This window comes from Necator americanus, chromosome X (genome assembly GCF_031761385.1).
Source record: "Necator americanus strain Aroian chromosome X, whole genome shotgun sequence".
Taxonomy (NCBI): Eukaryota; Metazoa; Nematoda; class Chromadorea; order Rhabditida; family Ancylostomatidae; genus Necator; species Necator americanus.
Window position 1 is genome coordinate 7,238,521 of NC_087376.1, and position 17,556 is coordinate 7,256,076.

At 39.5% G+C, this 17,556-nt stretch overlaps 1 protein-coding gene across 2 annotated transcripts; it reads left to right on the plus strand.

Annotated features, from left to right (window-relative positions):
- Positions 1-9,849: 9,849 nt before the first annotated feature.
- Positions 9,850-17,556, plus strand: RB195_021710 (uncharacterized protein; the record flags this gene model as incomplete). Of its 2 annotated transcripts, XM_064208583.1 has the most annotated exons (11): positions 9,850-9,936; positions 9,999-10,084; positions 10,230-10,400; positions 12,401-12,500; positions 13,591-13,662; positions 15,164-15,249; positions 15,384-15,511; positions 15,567-15,616; positions 16,125-16,363; positions 16,432-16,889; positions 17,003-17,556. In XM_064208583.1, the coding sequence occupies 11 exons, from the start codon at positions 9,850-9,852 to the stop codon at positions 17,554-17,556; spliced, it is 2,031 nt and encodes a 676-aa protein (XP_064064463.1). The 2 variants fall into 2 exon arrangements, with proteins under 2 accessions (XP_064064463.1, XP_064064464.1); XM_064208582.1 differs by lacking the exon at positions 16,125-16,363 and having other exon boundaries at positions 16,385-16,889.

Consider the following 17,556-nt stretch of genomic DNA (forward strand, 5'->3'; position numbering starts at 1 on the left):
ATGTTCTTTTCGCTAAAACTGGTGTGTCGATATTGCTTGACTTGACGGCGGCGGCCGAGTCAAATAACCTTAGTCCTGAGGGAATTGTTGAACATGATTCCATAGCCAATGTTGTTATGCTTATGACTGACTGAGAGTGCACAACAAATATGGGGAATTCAAACGAGCAAACCAGTCTTCTTCCCATTCCACGTCTCTATTCTCCTCGAACTCGATAACTCTGGATATGGTGGCGGTTGACGTAGACGAAAGAACGGAAATAAAACAATGCAATCCTTTAGTGCAATGCATTACCTTAATGTCATCAAGATCTCCTTTTATACGAGAAAAAAAGAAGAACAAGTAACTTTTTCAATTTTTTTTGTATTCTTAAACAACCAATAATGTCACTTTCAAAAAATGGTAGAATACCCGGTTATTCGAACAAAAATTAAATTAGACCAAAATCATGGGAATAGGAAAATGATCATATTTATTTGGTTGAATGCTGTAATTGATCCGAAGGGAACTTCAAACCACAACGAAATTACAATAACACTAAGGTAAAGAAGCTGAATCTAGAGAAAAAGGGTAAAACCCCCATATCATAAATAATGGAATCAAACTGACAGAATTCCGAATCCGAACTCGAAAAGTTCACTGCCTTGAAGCAAATCTCTAGCGGAGCTGTCATAGTTTTTTTTTTCTCACATATGACTCAGTGGCACTAAATATTTATGAAAGGGAGAGACTACGGTGGTTGTTTTTCCTTTCATCAAACTATTTCCGTATTTTTAAAAATATGATGCGCACTAAATTCACGTGTAAAGGCATAAACTGGAAGTAAGCAAAGTAGACAAAAAGTAATTACTAGCATATTTCATCAATGAAAAAGTGAATGACCTCTCCTTATTCCATTGAGTATGGATTAAAACAACAATCTGTGAGAAATAAATAAATGAAAGTAAATAACTACAGCATTATAAGTTACGGATGTTTTCGAATAACTGGTTTCGGGACTTGAACTGTACCAGATGTGGTGCAACCCTTCAGTAATCGGATAAAACGACCACAGCTAGTAGTTCAAATGCTCGTTTATCCGTTTTTACCAACTCTAGAAATTCTGAAATCATATGGAGCCACACAAAAAAATCCGCAAGCCTTCACGACTACCCGCAAATTTTAGCAATTTAGAAAAAGAAAACTTTTCGGTGAAAATAGTGTAATATCAATCATTGTAGCAAATGTTTAGGGCAAACTTGACACTAGTCATCAGAGTAACAGGCAGGTTTCAACGCTAAGTCACTTTTTTCCAGAAGCTATTATTTTTCGGAGATGAGTCACCGTTGATTGCAATGACAGTTTTTGTTGCTAGATATTCGCTAAAAGTATAAAAATTCCCTGCAAATGTTATTTTATAGCAAAAATTCACATTAAATACATTAATCACAAATAATTGTACGTTGTTTTTAGTAGAATACCACTCGCTGTGTTCAACTTGTAATGTATTGACTTATGGAACAGACAACAGTGAATCAACAACACATTTGGATAATGGAAGCATTTTAGGAAGAAGTGTTTGTATGTTCAACGAGAATTGTTGGTTAGGTTTGCGAAATTCGCGAAACTCTTGAAGTTAACTCGAAGAAAGACCGTAAGATGCTAAAACGCGACTAAACCCATCTGGACAGCATCATCAGAAACGGTACCCGTTAATACGATCGTTCAAGAAATGAAGAATCCTTAACGAATGAGAATGTTTTCATGTATATGGGACTGGTTCCAACTACATACACTGTGCATCAGATGATACGAAAAAAAAAGAGATGAAGTTCGTCATTACTCCTTAGCTTCTACGAAAACTTACAGTCGTAAGTTTCAACACATCAAAAGGAAAAGTCCCGATTCCGCTATTAACCTACTTCGGAGCGTGTACTACCACAAGTTTCAGCTTCTCCTTTCGATCGACTCATTCTAGGATTGGATACTCTCGATGTTCGGAAACTAATCCTCCCACGGTCATACGTAATAAAGATCACACAAAACCGAATAAATAGAAAATCCGGATGAAAGTAATTGGAAAGATGGTTCGCTTCCTTGACATGTCATTTATGATCAGTCTCTTCCGAGGCTTTTCAATAGAATGAAGGAACTCAAAATAAAATGAAATAAAAAAATGAAGCCCAAAATTCAAATATGTAAGCCCATTAAGGTAGGTCAGGAAGGAAAGAACATAGCACGTTAAGGAGTAGAAAAGATCCGCGATGAGTATCGAAGAGAAACATCGAGTTCAGAAGTGTGTTACACATACGGAATTGAGGAGATACAACCGGATATAGAAGCAGAATTCACATCTTCTCAGGGAGATGTACAGTGGAATTCTCAGCTAATGCATGTCATTTGCAAATAAAATCATTTCCACTTGACATGCTCGTATTCCTCATTGAGGACACGCCCTTCTCTTTGTGCGCATATATTTCCCTCCAATGCACAAGAGTCAAAGATGATGCAATTCGTCAGTGGAGACGCTCAAGTCATAAGTTATAGCTTAGATTTCATCCAATACTGATGACGATCATCTACAAGATTAATAAGATTTTTGTCAATCTATGTTTATAGTTAGATAACGCGAAGCAAGCTCCTGAAATTGCTGAAAACGAAAGGTTTTAGTAGAAACTCTTCTGGAGCACATTATTTATTAGTATTAAAAAGTTTGATAGAAGAATAAGTTACGAAAGGACAGAATTTTCAGTAATAAGAAGTTTGAATGTTGTACTGTCCCCTCGAATTGACCGTACGATGAGCTCGAAATCTAGGAATTGTTCGGTGACGTCACAGCGATTGATCGATAGACGACAAACCATCGAACAATATGATCAGCTGTTCTCCATGCAAGGATCTATTTGATTTGAGGTCGATCAGTCGATATTTTTCCTCTTTTTTTCAGTCTAGTTATTAAGCACTAGTTCTTTTGGATAACAAAAGTACGTCTTTTCCGTCCTTTTCGTCACGGGAACACGTGACTAAACAACTTTAGAAGACAAGTGTTCCTCATACTACATCACCATTCTTTCAGTTCTTGGAAGAATATCAAAATGATTTCACGGAAAAGTGTTTACGAGTTCCCCATATCTTAGTCTGATGTGTTGATTTTATTCTAGTAAGGTTTACGTACGGATTTACCAAAAACCAAAGTTAAAAAAATAAAATAAAAGAAAAAGCTAGACATAGTGAGTTTAGAGGAACTAACAGTTAAAAGAAAGTGGTAGAGCTTTGACAGAAAGTGAACGGAAAGGAAAAAGATTCTTTTGATCCGAGCATTGCTAACTTCCATCGTATCAAAGCATGTCAAGAAAGCGTTATCAGTGCCAGGTCATATGATTTTTGAGCCGCTCTATTCCAAGATATTGATCCTTCATATATCCAAGTTTTATCCATGATGACCAGTTTCCAAGCGCTTATCGAACACGGTCGACCTCGCTACGCGACCGTTTCATGCAAAACGGATCGATATTACTGGCCGGACAGCCGTCAAGGGCTATTGTGGCAGTTGTGAAGTGTGAGAATATCGTATACGGTCAATAAATCATCCAGTAATATTACGGGAGAAACACTTGATACGTCAACGAACCATAAGTCAACTGGTACCCGGTTGGCACATGCAAACACAATGAAAAAGAGTGGATGAAATCCAGAAAACAAACGTCGTCGTCACAGGCCGTCAAACACGAACATGACTTGAAAAGATGCCGTGTGGAAGGGTTGGACGTCCGAAGAAGGGAAAAAAACGATGAGTAAGTTTATGCAAGAGGCGTGTTTACATTGAGAATAGTAGATTCTTCGCTGGGAAACCTTTTACGGTGGAGAATGCAAGGATTTCTGGCAACGATCGGCCAGCAGAAGTATCTCAACATTCTAGCGATATGTACATGAGGTAGAGATGGAACGAGGACGAATAGCGCGTCTCAGGACGACGACGACCCTCAGGTCCATGTGCCAAAACGCAAAACAATCGGTCGCGCGCGTTGTCGCGCGCCTACGACGCTACGAAGCTACGAGGACCAACTGGCGGTCGTAAGCGATGAGCACCCAGCAGTAACGAAGACGATTCGATTCGATTCGAACTCGACACTCATCGTTCTCATTTATTTTTTACTGTTGCTTAATTGCTACATTGGAATGTGGACCTATTTCGTGTTCGTTTTGCTTCTAGAACGTGTTTTCGTATCGAAAGTTCCAATGACTGGGATTTGTTCCTTTTTTTTCTCTGCCGCTTGGATTCGTTTCGGATTGTCATCTTCTATTGGCCGTTACACTTATTTGCTATTCTATAGCGCTGCAATTTATTCGTCTAAACGCAGATAATCTTCTCGTTTATCGTCATGCAAAGAACGATTTCTATTCTTAGCGCGATAGTATCTGATGTCACTTAAAAACCGGTTCTCGTATACGTAACTTAATCCTGGCTCGATTTCTTTGGTTTTTCTTCATTTTGTATCCACCATTCTTCTATAGTCAATCAATTACTCTTATACAAAACAAATCGGGTGAGCTGGAAAATAAATGCGGTCAACGATTCGAATGCCGCGCTACGTTGCGGTTGGTCTGGTTTTTTTATCGATATGTGATCCTAGGATGGACACGATATAGCGATATAATCCAACCATCGGTACCATATACTTCGCCTCTTTCCTCTACATTTAATTGGTCTCTCTGTTCTCACAATCGAACACAACGATTCGGAGCGATTTCGAGGGGAAGTGATTGTTGTCTCACTGGTTTTTGTTACGTTAAATGTAGAAATAGATGCTTTAGCGTTAACAGTTTAGGGGGAAATGGTTACAAATTAAAAGATATCAGTCCAGAAGTTCTGGAATTATAACTATTATTATTAATTTCCAACAGTATATTTAGAAAAGGAATCAAGAACGAAGCTCCAATTCTGGAACTTGTCACTTTTTCATTCGTGTATGAAGGAAAAAGAAGAAGAAAATGCTTGGAAAAACGTTATCTCATTGACAGATATACTGAAGAAAAAAAGAAGCCCCCTTCACAAGAGTCTGGGATGTTGATCAGATCCAAGAGATCTGTTGATGATAAATTCTGGAAAAGTGCTAACGAAAATCCTCGTGGTTGAGGGGCACCGGCTGATCGTGACGGCTGCCGCCTGCAGCGGTCGCAGCCACGTGCTCAAATCGACGTCAGCGGGGAGAAATGCCAACGGGTTCTCATCTCGTGTGTAGTGCTCGGAAAATCCTGGGACACTGGTTGCGCGTACGTCCCATTCCCGCCCTCGAACACTACCCTCCTCATCTGATTGAGTTAATCTATCTGCACTCATGAAATTTTCTCATAGACTCAAGTGAAGTAGTCAGAAAAGTTTGCTTTCTTTCGTCGATCATTTACGCGATCCGCAAACAACGCCGCTGCCTGAGTTGCGCTCTCTCATTTTCTTCCACGTGTACGTGGTTCCGTCTAACCGATCACGTTAATGTGTTCTGAGAAATCCCGCAATAGTTCTTGTCATTTCTGTTTAGATTTAAAGAAAAAGAGGGAACTTAAAACCGACCCCATCTTAGAGTTTCTTAGAGTTAAAAAAAGTTCTATTCGGAGGATGAAAAACTGTCTGAAATCTTTCAAGGTACTACAGTCAGAAAAACATATTTGCAGGTTGTTAGCTTGAAATTGCATACTACTAATGAAAAAAAAAACCTTCTAAGACTTGCATATCTCATTTTTTCCTTAATTGCAGATGCAAATATTAATCCTTGCATTTTATTGGACATATCTTGATGTACCTAACAAGAGAATAAGCAAATTCACTTTCTTTTCCTTCCAGGACATTTTACACACTTGCGTTCTTAGTTCATCTGGTTTTTGAATCCCTCACGATTTTTGTGAATAAATGTGTCAAAGTTAGACTTAGTGATATCAAGTTTGTCTCTTAATTTTCTAAACATTCTGGCCATCAGATCCGCAGAGAGCTTTCTTCCGAAGTGGAACTTTTTTGGTCACCATTTTTAGAGGATAGTTTCCTACTTTCTCGGCAATTTCGACTGCGAAGCAGGAACAGTGTAAAACGCTAAGCTGTAGACGAGCTCAAGCGTTATTTAGAGTGATTTTAACAGTTTCATTCGGATGTGAGTGATTGGCCACTGGATTGTGGATCTCTCTTTATTGGTTCTTCCCGATGTCTTGGTGCTGATTAATCCATGCTTTGTAGATAACTCTAACAGTAGCTTTTGTTTGTCTTTTTTTTCTGGTTCATATAATTATATTCGTACCAGAAAGCTTACTCATTGCATGGCACCTGAAGGTTTCGCTAACTACTATTTTTAAATCGATCGAACGCCTCACGTTGTTCCGTTTCTACTCACTTTATGAATAATTCAGTAGTAAGGGTTCTCGGTTTCAAAAATTTTATTCCCTTTCTTTTATTCTGCTTTTTGGTCAGGCTTTTTCAACGTTAACTGCCACTTAAACGTTTGACTAATGCGTGCTGTCTGCATGTTAAATTTTTAAATTCAAATTTTTATGCATGATGTGCAAGTGAACGAATAGAATGACTATAGCTATTTTATTTCTAAAATTAGAGAAGCCACGCCATCTGTTCAACACTTGTATCGATCTATCTTGAATTGTTTATGTTTTGTAAAAATGAACGAAGTCTACCGGAAGTGAAGGAATTCTATAAGGACAAATTTCTATTCATCCATAACAGGAATGAACCAGTGTCGGTTGCAGCAATTCCTTTTGCCTTATCAACTAATCACATCAAAGTGTGTTTTTTCACTCGATACAATGAAATGGGGTCCGGATAAGAATGTACGACTCTTTTCCATTTTCTTACAACTAATTTAAAACGACATTAGAGCCGATAGATGATTTAGTGTAATGAACTAAAAAACGATTATGGAAGCTTCCCCATTTCTTGCAATTCTCCTGCAAAATGCTCTCTCCTATCGGGGACAATAGCTAATTTGAAAATTCAACCAATTTTTGTTACGAATGCTCACAACAAAATTATGCGCTTGGCATTTAGAAAAAATAAATAGAATTATTCGAGGACTATTCTGAAGAATAGGAGAAGTTCGTTAAATGTTCTTTTTTTTACAGCAATCGTGCAGCTGAGGAAAATTCTGGTGGCGATGCATCTTTTTGACGTCGCTATCAAACGTCTCTTATTTAACATAAGAAACACATGAAAACATACTGTCGTTCAAGCAACAAGATTCCAATCGTCACGAAATTGTGAACACGTGACTCGGTTACAGTTCTATAAAGAACTATCCTACAAATGTTGCACATATGTTGCCCTTATACTAGATTAGTATCTCGTGGATTAGCTCATCATCGTCACTATGACCCGATTCTGTGACGTCCCTTCGCTGTTTTTCCCCGTCACACCTCGATCATATAAATCAGGGCAACCGCATCGTAATAGCTTATGTGGTAGGGCTACCCACAGGGCAATATTCTACTGCTAAGTAGACAAGTGCGACAGTGAGCGAGCGGTGAACTATAGCACTGGTTGATTATGACCGAAAAAAAAGTGTTTGAAGTAGACGACGTGGATCAAAAATCATCATAATTCGTACTGTAGATGCTTGTAAATATACGTGATCTTTCATATAGGCAGAAGAATTATGAACGCTTATCAACTGATCAGTGGCTAATGTACAGTTATCGATAAGGCGATCTGGACAATGATCTTGCTCATTCCATCCATTTTTCAGATACCGCTTTGGTCCCGGCTTTACAAAATTTGTTATAGAGTTGATTTTTTTTTTTGCGTTTGTGTGCACACCGTTAGTTAAACTGCATAAATAGATCTGAACAGTTCTCGTCCTCTAGTCCCTCGGTTTTTCTCCTAATTGTAATACTAAAAGTAATCTCGTGTATTCGAGTTAATTTTTTTCCTACGCCCCTTCTCGTCCTCAAGATTTAACAAGTTAGAAAGATAAAGTAATCGATGTAGTGAATAGAAGGATTACGTTTTTCTTTTTTCTTATATTCTGGACATTGGTATTCGGGTTCCTTCCAGGATAGTGTTTTTAATTATTTTTCTCTCATTAGTTGTTCACGAAAAGTTCCATTCATCTTTTCTCAGGAATCTGCTCCGTGGTCCTCGTATATGCACAATCCTCAAAGGAATTCAGACGAATATTCGCGCATTCTCCCTATTCTTGTCTACTTACAGTAAATGTACAGATATCAAATATTGATGTTGCGGAATGCTCCATCAGCAACTAAAAATTATTTTTTTTTTCCTCTCGAAAGTAAGTGAGAAGCTCGTAATTTCATCCACAAGCGTTCATTGGCATTTTGGAAAAGACTGAGGATAGTACGTTTATGTACGTGGACATTACACGTGTCCACTTGTTAATATAGTGATTTTAAGCGTATATTTTGTTTTCATCGAATAGAATTCTGCTCAAGAACATCGCAGTACAGTTTTTGTCTGCCTAAACTTTGAGCTAGATTCTCTTCTGATTAATAATAATAATTTCAAAGATGTCGATAATAAAAGAAGAAGATTTGAAAAGAAATTAAAGCAAAGTAAGGAGAATAACGTTGGGATAGACGAAACGGGATTAATTTTATGTTGGATGCGACCAGTAAATATTCGCTTGCTTTCATAAGCGTGATTGATGTCGCTTACATGCACGGAAGAACGTCTTTCACAAGTAAACTACTAGGATTTCTTTGAAAAAATAAAACCGACCGCCATTGCTCGAACATTATACGGTATCACATTGTAAGTCCATATATACATATCGTGACTCATCTAAATCCATGAAAATCTAGATTGTTCGTGTTCCGGTTCGGGTTTAACGAACATACTAGATGCTGCCTTGATTCGATCGTTGAACAAACGTAGAAAACGTGTTGAGAATGGTAAGAACAAGACTGAGGAACCAGAGTTCTACCTGGCCTTGTGAAGCCAACAATCTAATTTTTGTATTTGTTCAGAAATTTATTTATATTTTTAAATTTATTTATTTCTATGGCTCCTTTTTTCTTTGCAAAAAAACGTCTTTAAAGGGTTCAAGACCATTGCGAAGGAATACTTTAAACTTTTTGAAAGGGACATACGAGAGAGGTATTGGACAGATGTGCTTCTTCAACAGGTCCTTTCATTACAACTGATTCAAATCACTTTGAACTTAAGAATATCTAAATAATGTAGATACCTGTCCTGATATATAAACTTGTACATGGGATCTTCCCTCCACGATATTTTCTTACCTATTAGTGAACCTATTCACGAGCACACGTGCACATGGATGCATTAGTTGAAAATCAGTAACAGTAAGTGTTGATACTTTCCTGTTGAACTTGCAACATTTCAGTTTCAAATGAAGTTTTAGTTTTTTTCATCTTTTTGCGAATATGAACGCGGAACTTTCTCTTTATCCCAGTTTATCATCCTTATTTGGAACGATCGATGATACCAACAATTGTCTGAATCTCAGTTCTTTAGCGTGAATTGATCTCGATTTCGGTGTACATTATTTCTTTTATTGTGAACTGTGTCGTATTTTAGATCCAACAAGGAATCATCTGATGCTGGAGTTATCATGGATGCTGAACTTTCGTGAATAGTTGTTCTTTTTCCCTTTTTGCCAGAATTTCCCGTTTGGCTTGTTACGGTTAGATTCTCCCCGCAATACGCATTCGAGAGTGTTAGGGGTTGCCGTTATCAGATCACTTGCTATCTAATCATCTATGCCATTTACATTTTCTCCGCCATCATGGTTCCTTAACAGGAACCACTGAATTCACCTGCACAACATATTTTATTAACCATACCGTAATTTTGTTGGAATTCCTGCTCTTATGCTACTATTTGACGTTTCCTGTTGAAGAATGTCCGAGTTGGTGAAAACGCTTGTGCTAAGACCGGACATCTCCAGACCGAGATGGGATCAGAACACATTCGAAGGCAGATCTAGGGTAATATTTGGGATTTTTTCCGATGATTTTTTTTTGTGCGTACTCTTTAGTTTTTTTTTTAGCACTTTTTCGCAATCACAAACCCTTTAAATCTATTCAACACAGACACTCAGCTCAGAAGATATAGGAGGATAGTGGAAGACTATGGGTAATTTTCCCCATTTTTAATTTAAGTTACATTAATTGCTCATGAACAACTTGCCTATGACCTTCATGCCTTATACTTGACATGCTAAATGCACTAGAGTCCATGGGATAGCTAAAAGGATGAATCAAGGATGTTTTTTTTCCAGGAAAGGCGAAGTCTCAGACACTCTAACGGTTGATCAACTATGGAAAGCTAAACATATTGTTGACTCTGCATATCATCCAACTACAGGCGAAAAAATGACCCTTATCGGTAGGATGTCAGCGCAAGTACCAATGAATATGGCAATCACAGGAGGAATGTTAACTTTTTACAAGTAAGTTGCTGTATGTGTATGTGAAATAGGGTCAGTGCACATAGCCAGTATCAGTTGATTTTAACCCGATGGATGACGGCGACGCGTATGCAGCAACGCACGATCTTTCTCTGCTAACACACAGTTACTCTTCTCTCTGTCCACTTCCAATCGATAGCGCGTGGCTCTCGTCCGGTTGAGCGCATTTGGCGCGTGTTTAACTATACACTTTCTATTCTTTTTGGTAAGAAGTTACTGTGGAAAAAATTATAATGCGATTATTAAGGACGAAAACTAACGGGAAACTCCATTCCTCTTCCTCTTTCTCTCTCTTTCTCTTTCTCTTTCTCTTTCTCCTTCTCTTTCTCTTTCTCCTTCCCTCTTTCTCTTTCTCTTTTTCTCTTTCTCTTTCTCTTTCTCTTTCTCTTTTTCTCTTTCTCTTTTCCTTTTTCTCTTTCTCTTTCTCTTTTTCTCTTTCTCTTTCTCTTTCTCTTTCTCTTTCTCTTTCTCTTTCTCTTTCTCTTTCTCTTTCTCTTTCTCTTTCTCTTTCTCTTTCTCTTTGTGACTAGCACTTCCTTACTTCCTTGATATATATCAAGGATGAAATGTATCTTAATGCTTGGACGTTGCTTTAGAAAAAAGCACCTGGATTTCTTTCGTGCTACTTAGGTAGGTGAGATTAACGATAAAGGTGATTCGCTGGCCGTGTACATATCGAAAAGTTGATTGGCTTGGTATATAGATATTTCCAGAATTAAATTCATTGATTCAAGACAGGAAAAATAACGTGGCTAACGATATCGATATCACAATTCGTGGATCATTTCTATGTATCAGCTAGTCTACATAAATGGGATCGATTGAGATTATCCAGGAGAAAAAGATAAAACATCTCGAAGCGTTAACAGCTGGTGCTATATCACCCGTGAAGGAAACATTGTGGGGATTCTCAGTGTTGAGTTTTTTTTTCGACCATTAGGTAGGGTTTAGAATATAGCTTTTTGAAGCGATCCACTCTCGTCAGTCCAGGGATAAAAGGCTTCACTAGGTACCACCGTCTGGAGGTATCAGCTTACACGACTAGTCAACTTTTTGCACTCGTACGAATGATGTAATGAAACCACGTTAAGTGGATTCCAACACTCGTACGGGTGTAAAGAGTTCGGATAAATTGAGTCATCTGACTCCTGGATTTGTAGTACATGTTCCTCGTTTTTGCTGTCCTTTTTAGGGAACTTTGTTTCGAATCCTATCTGTTAATGGAAACAACCAATATCGGGAATTTTCACGAAAATTGTCTTTAAAGGCATCACCCCACGAATCTGGGGTGATGCGGGTTTCAGGTTGGTTCTGCCTATACTGGATCGTAGATTAGGAAGAGGAGGGCGATTCCGTCCATTTCTCCCCAGTTGCTGTAAAAAACGGCCCGGAAGATGCGGCGCGTACGCAAGGCTGGCGCGCTCCAATCGAAATCGTTGTAGAAAATAGCGCCCTGAACGCTTGAAGCCGCATGTTCCAGCCCGTTTTTTTACGGGAATTAGGAAGAGGTGGACGAAATCACCTTCCTCCCCATAATCTGCGACCCCGTACAAGCATAACCCACCTGAAACCCGCACCACCCCAGATTCGTGAGATGATGCCTTTAATAACGTTTCTAGTCATATCGATCTTTCTTCATATGATCCTTTCAAATCGTATAGTGGAAATTTTAAAATATGCAAGAAATTCAAGCATAGAACACTTGCTCGATGCTTCCAGTAAATCGTTATCCGAAGGATCGGATATCACTTGGTGCATCTAGTGATTCCGTAGTGTGCGCACCTTCGTGTTACACCACATACATACACACATATCCGAATGAAATACGACCTCCGGGATCGCAGTGCATAACATTTGAGAGCATCAATCCTGCATTGATATTAGTGGATATGAATTGAGGGAGCATCGTTGAATTCTGTTAAAAATTGGTTTTTATAAATCATTGGAATCAGTTAGGATAATTTCGATCCGGATCACTTTAGATCACCAGCAGCTGTGATTTTTTGGCAATGGTTGAACCAGTCTTTCAATGCCGTTGTCAACTACACCAATCGTTCTGGAGAGGGTGGCGGTGTTTCGGAGGTATGAGAACTCGAATAGTATTCAATGTTGAGGAAAGAATAGTCCTCAGAATCAAAATAAAGGGGAATTTTTCTATATACAAATTGAACAATGTGTACTACTGTGCAATTATGCGGATATTGAATAAAATTCGTGTTTTGCTTTGCTACAGTAAATCATCCCTCTTGTCCTAGAGTAGAATAGTGCCCTTTTTGAATTTTTGGAGGCAATATTGAAGAAAAACAACAATTCTCTGGTGTCATTGATGACTTCTACTTTGGAGGGAATTTCATTATGATAATAAAAATGTATATTTTAGCGCAAATTTTCTTAATTACAGCAGAATAGGTCCTTTTTTTTGGAAACAATATTGGAGAAAAGTGAATTTGCTTAAAGCTCATATTCTTCAGAGTAGCAAGTTTTGATCTGAAAAGAAATTTTGATGTGGTTCTGGAGTGAATAGATGTTAAAAACAAATTTTCTCGAATAACTGAAGCATTCCAACTTCTTTTTTTCATTGTAGTAATGAGTTTTTGCTATTTAAAGGCATCACCCCACGAATCTGAGGTAGTGCAGATTTCAGGTGGAGTATTCGTATACGAGATGGGAGACTACGGAGAGGGAGGTGATTCCGTCCATTGCTTGCTAATTGCCGTAAAAAACGGCCCGGAAGATGCGGCGCAGCACAAGACTGGCGCGCTCCAATCGAACCTCTTGTACAAAATGGTGCGCTAAAACGAATGAAGCCGTATCTTCCGGGCCGTTTTTTACGGCAATTAGGAAGAAATGGACGGAATCACCCCCCTTTCCGTAGTCTCCCATCCTGTATACGAATACTCCACCTGAAATCTGCACCACCTCAGATTCGTGGGGTGATGCCTTTAAATATATAACTAAATAAGTCTATGTGTATAAGTAAATAAAGTATAAGCAATGTAGATTGGAAAATATTATTAGCTATCTTGTTAAAATATTTATGGGTTTTATTTGTGCAGTTTTTGTACTTTTTCCTGGCTTACCAGATGGTAAATTAATTTCATTTTAGCTTCTTTCTCCTTAAATTAAGCGCACTCGAATGTTTTCGTTTATGATTGATTTCGTCTGCTTCCAGCTGCTCACGTCATATGTTGCTGCCACCGGTGGGGCACTGGTTGCTGCACTTGGTTTGAACTCTTTAGTGAAGGTATGAACAGGTTTTCTTTTTCGCACTGCTCTTATAGAATTCATTGTCATTGTTCTCGGTCTTTCACGACAACGTATACCCACGAATGCATGACTTGGTTTTGTCTATATGACAGCTGCTCATTAAAATGAATGGCAAGCACTATGCGCACGCTGATGCGTCCATGGGCAAATGTTCATGTATGCATGGATAGGTACTATGATGATGGTGGTGGTTGTGGTGGCGCTCAATGAGTCGATTCCCAACTCATGGGAAATATATATCTTTGGATTTCCCATCCCCTGAAGACAGGATCCAAGTGTAAACGATGAGGTTTTAACCACTTACGTAGACACTCTATGCGATAGAGTGTGTTGATCGGAAGAAAAACTTGCCAAACTCACTCATGTCTTCTCGAAATCAAGTTGTTCGAGATATAAAGTGAATCAGAGGAATAAATATTGCTCCTCTTAAAGAATCTAATCCGAAGGGGAAACATCGTATTTTCAGTGTCATGTATTCGTTTTTGACTCAACAGTGCTGATTGCTTCACAGCAAAATATACCATTGATAAAATGGTAAATATACCATATAAACAATAAAATTGTGTTGGAATTTGCTCAAAAATGGCATCTTTCTGAGAAAAACGTTGAAATGTAAAACATAAGAAATTGCCTTATCAGTGGGAATTAGAAGTGTTTTTTTTTTGTTCTGGATACTCCTCCAAATCCTGTCAAACGACCACGAAGTGTTCCGCCTTCCGATTACAATATGAGTTTACGACGCTCAGGTAGTTTTTCCTTCTTGATCGTGGAAAAAGTCGGAAAACGGTCTTAATTAGGCCGTTCTGTTCTGACGGATTCTGCTCAACCTGCTGAGCGCGATGCGCCTCCGATTACTTTTTAGGGCAGTGAGAAGAAGGATTGCGCGTGTAATGGAGAAATTGCGTATGCGTCGAAGTTACTGCGTTGAACACATACGGTGCTGACTATATACCCTCATACATTAGCCTTCGCTTCTGTTCAAGACACTTTGACCTTTGTTACCTTGCCAATAATTCTATTCTTTAAAGGCATCACTCCACGAATCTGAGGTGGTACAGATTTCAGGTGGAGTATTCTTATAAGGGATAGTAGATTGTGGAGAGGAGGGTGATTCTGTCAATTTCTTCCGAACTGCCACGGAGGATACGACTTCAGGCGTTCTGGCGCGCTATTTTCCACAGGGAGTTCGACTGGAGCGCGCCAGCCTTGTGCGGCGCCGCATCTTCTAGCCCGTTTTTTACGGCAATTAGGAAGAAATGGACGGAATCACCCTCCTCTCCATAATCTATTGTCCCTTATAAGAATACTCCACCTGAAATCTGCACCACCTCAGATTCGTGGGGTGATGCCTTTAAACATTGTTGATAAAAAACCTCTGTTTACATTTACGATTTAGGGTTGGTCAAATTTTCAAGCATTGTTCTTACTATACCTTATCCTTGAAAAGAAAATTCACGGTTTTACCACTTCTTCTTTAGACTGCACCTCCTCTTGTTGGACGACTCGTCCCATTTGTTGCTGTATGTGTAGCTAATGCTATCAACATTCCAATGATGAGGAGAGGGTAGGGCTGCTTTTGTAATTTTTTTATTCGAATGATTTCACCAATTTCACCAATCAATTTTTCCTAAAGAAAAAACTTTTTCTTTTAGATTTTCTATTCGATTCCTTTTGCTGAGCATATTTTCTATATTTTAGTGAACTCACAAACGGTATAGACATTGTGGATGCGGACGGTAATAAATTAGGATCAAGCAAATCTGTTGCACGATCAGCAATTGCTCAAGTTCTTGTTTCCCGTATAGGAATGGCTACTCCCACTTTTGGTATGTTCTTTTATCTATACCTTATTGATGCCCTGGATAGCGAATTCTATTCCAGCATTGATTCCTGCCATTGTCAATGCCCTCGAGAAAAAGCCGTACTTCAAGGTAAATTCTTTTGAAGCATTTCTTGGATACTAACATAAATCGTTGATTCCTAGAAATATCGAGTTCTAGGAATATTGAGAATGATTTAAAAAGGAAACATTGTTTTGTCTGTATACTTTCTCAGGACGGTTTTTTCCTAAAACTGAAATTTCTCTTTGGAGCTTAACTAATGCGATAATCACTGGTGATATTATATATATATATATATATATATATATATATATATATATATATATATATATATATAATATATATATAATCTACGCATATATGTGCATATATATATATATATATATATGCGTAGATTGCGGGGCCGCGTATACGAGTCTGATTTCTACCTGCACTGTTATATGGCGAAAGCTTCCCATACATTGCAAAAAGGTGCTGTCGTCCAGCACACCGCCAAAGTCCATAACCTGAAGGGAGCATGGAATCTTTGGCAACAACCAATCGTTTCGTCACGCTGAACTGCCGAACACAGTGAACTCCAACAAACCGCTCTATCCAGACTTCTGCGATATCTCTGTGTGCTTTAGCTGCACTGCAGGAAACACACATGAGGGATCGGCCCGTCATCAGCATCGAAAATTACACCATATACTGCGGCGATGCTGATGAGAATAAAGTAGGTGGCTGCGCGATAGCTGTGAGGAACGATTACAAGAACCTGGTGGAGGACTTGGCTCAACTTCGTCTAGATGCGGCTTTCTACGACTGCGGGATCGCAGACGACGTAAACTCTGGATCGTAAGTGCTCACGCACCTAAGGAAACCGCTGAGGACAACAGTAAGGACGCCTTCTATGATGAAGTCAGTGCGTTGATGTCTAAAATACCAAGCCAGCAGGTGGTCGTTGTCGGAATCGACGCAAATGCGAAGATGGGACTCGAACAGCAATCCGATGTGCTAGGAAAATGGTACTATGCAGCGGAGCGCACATCGGACAACGGTGACCGTCTGGTCGACTTGTGCGAACAGACGGGCCTCATCATCGCTTCCACGTTTAAGAGGAATCATCGACGCCATCAGCTCACGTGGCAGGGGTCAACCCTATTAACGCCTGAGGAGCAGCGCAAGCGGAAGATGAGGACTCTTAAACTTCAGCTCCACTACGTTCTGGCGAGGAACATTCCTCAGTCAGATATCCGAAAATCTAGAGCTGTTTGGGACGTCGCGTTCGACTCTGACCACCGTCCAGTTCTTCTCAGCTTCAAGATACAGTTCCACAAGAGAAACCGAGGAGTTCCTCTTCAACCGAAAATCGACATGGCAGGTCTTAAAGACGATGAATGCAGAAGAAAATTCCGCCAACATGTGTCTATTCATGTTGGAGTGCGGACCAGGAAGAAGCTTAGTGATGCGGAATCCTTCACAAAGTGCATCTAGGACGCTGCAAGGGAAACGCTCCCGGTTCTATTGCCGCGGAAGAAGTTGCCTTTGCATCTGCGGAAACAAAATCCACATACAATTCTGTATTTGTCGCGCGCAGCGCTGGTGACTTCAACCAGGAAAAGCGTCTTAGAAGGAAGCTGCGTTGTCAACTGCAACAAGACCGCGATAACGAGTGGACGTCAAGAGCGATGGAGTTTGAGAAGGCGTGGGAGGACAGGAACCCGCGGAAAGCCTACGCCCTACTAAAACAGTATAGCGGCAAAATGAAAAGATGTTCTCATGTCCTCAGCACTGCTAATGGGGTAGCTGTCGGTGAAGCAACCCTTCCAATTTGGAAGGAACACTTCAAGACCTTGCTGAGCAGGCTAGCACCGTCAGCTCCTGAACTCGGACACGTTCATAGACGTGCGGTTAACGAGGAGCCACCGACCGAGTCGGAGGTCCTGGTCTGTATTCAGAAAATGAAGAATAGAAAATCTGGTGGAGACGACGGGATTAGCGCAGAAATGCTAAAATATCTTCCTCCGTCTGGGATTCGTGAGATGTGA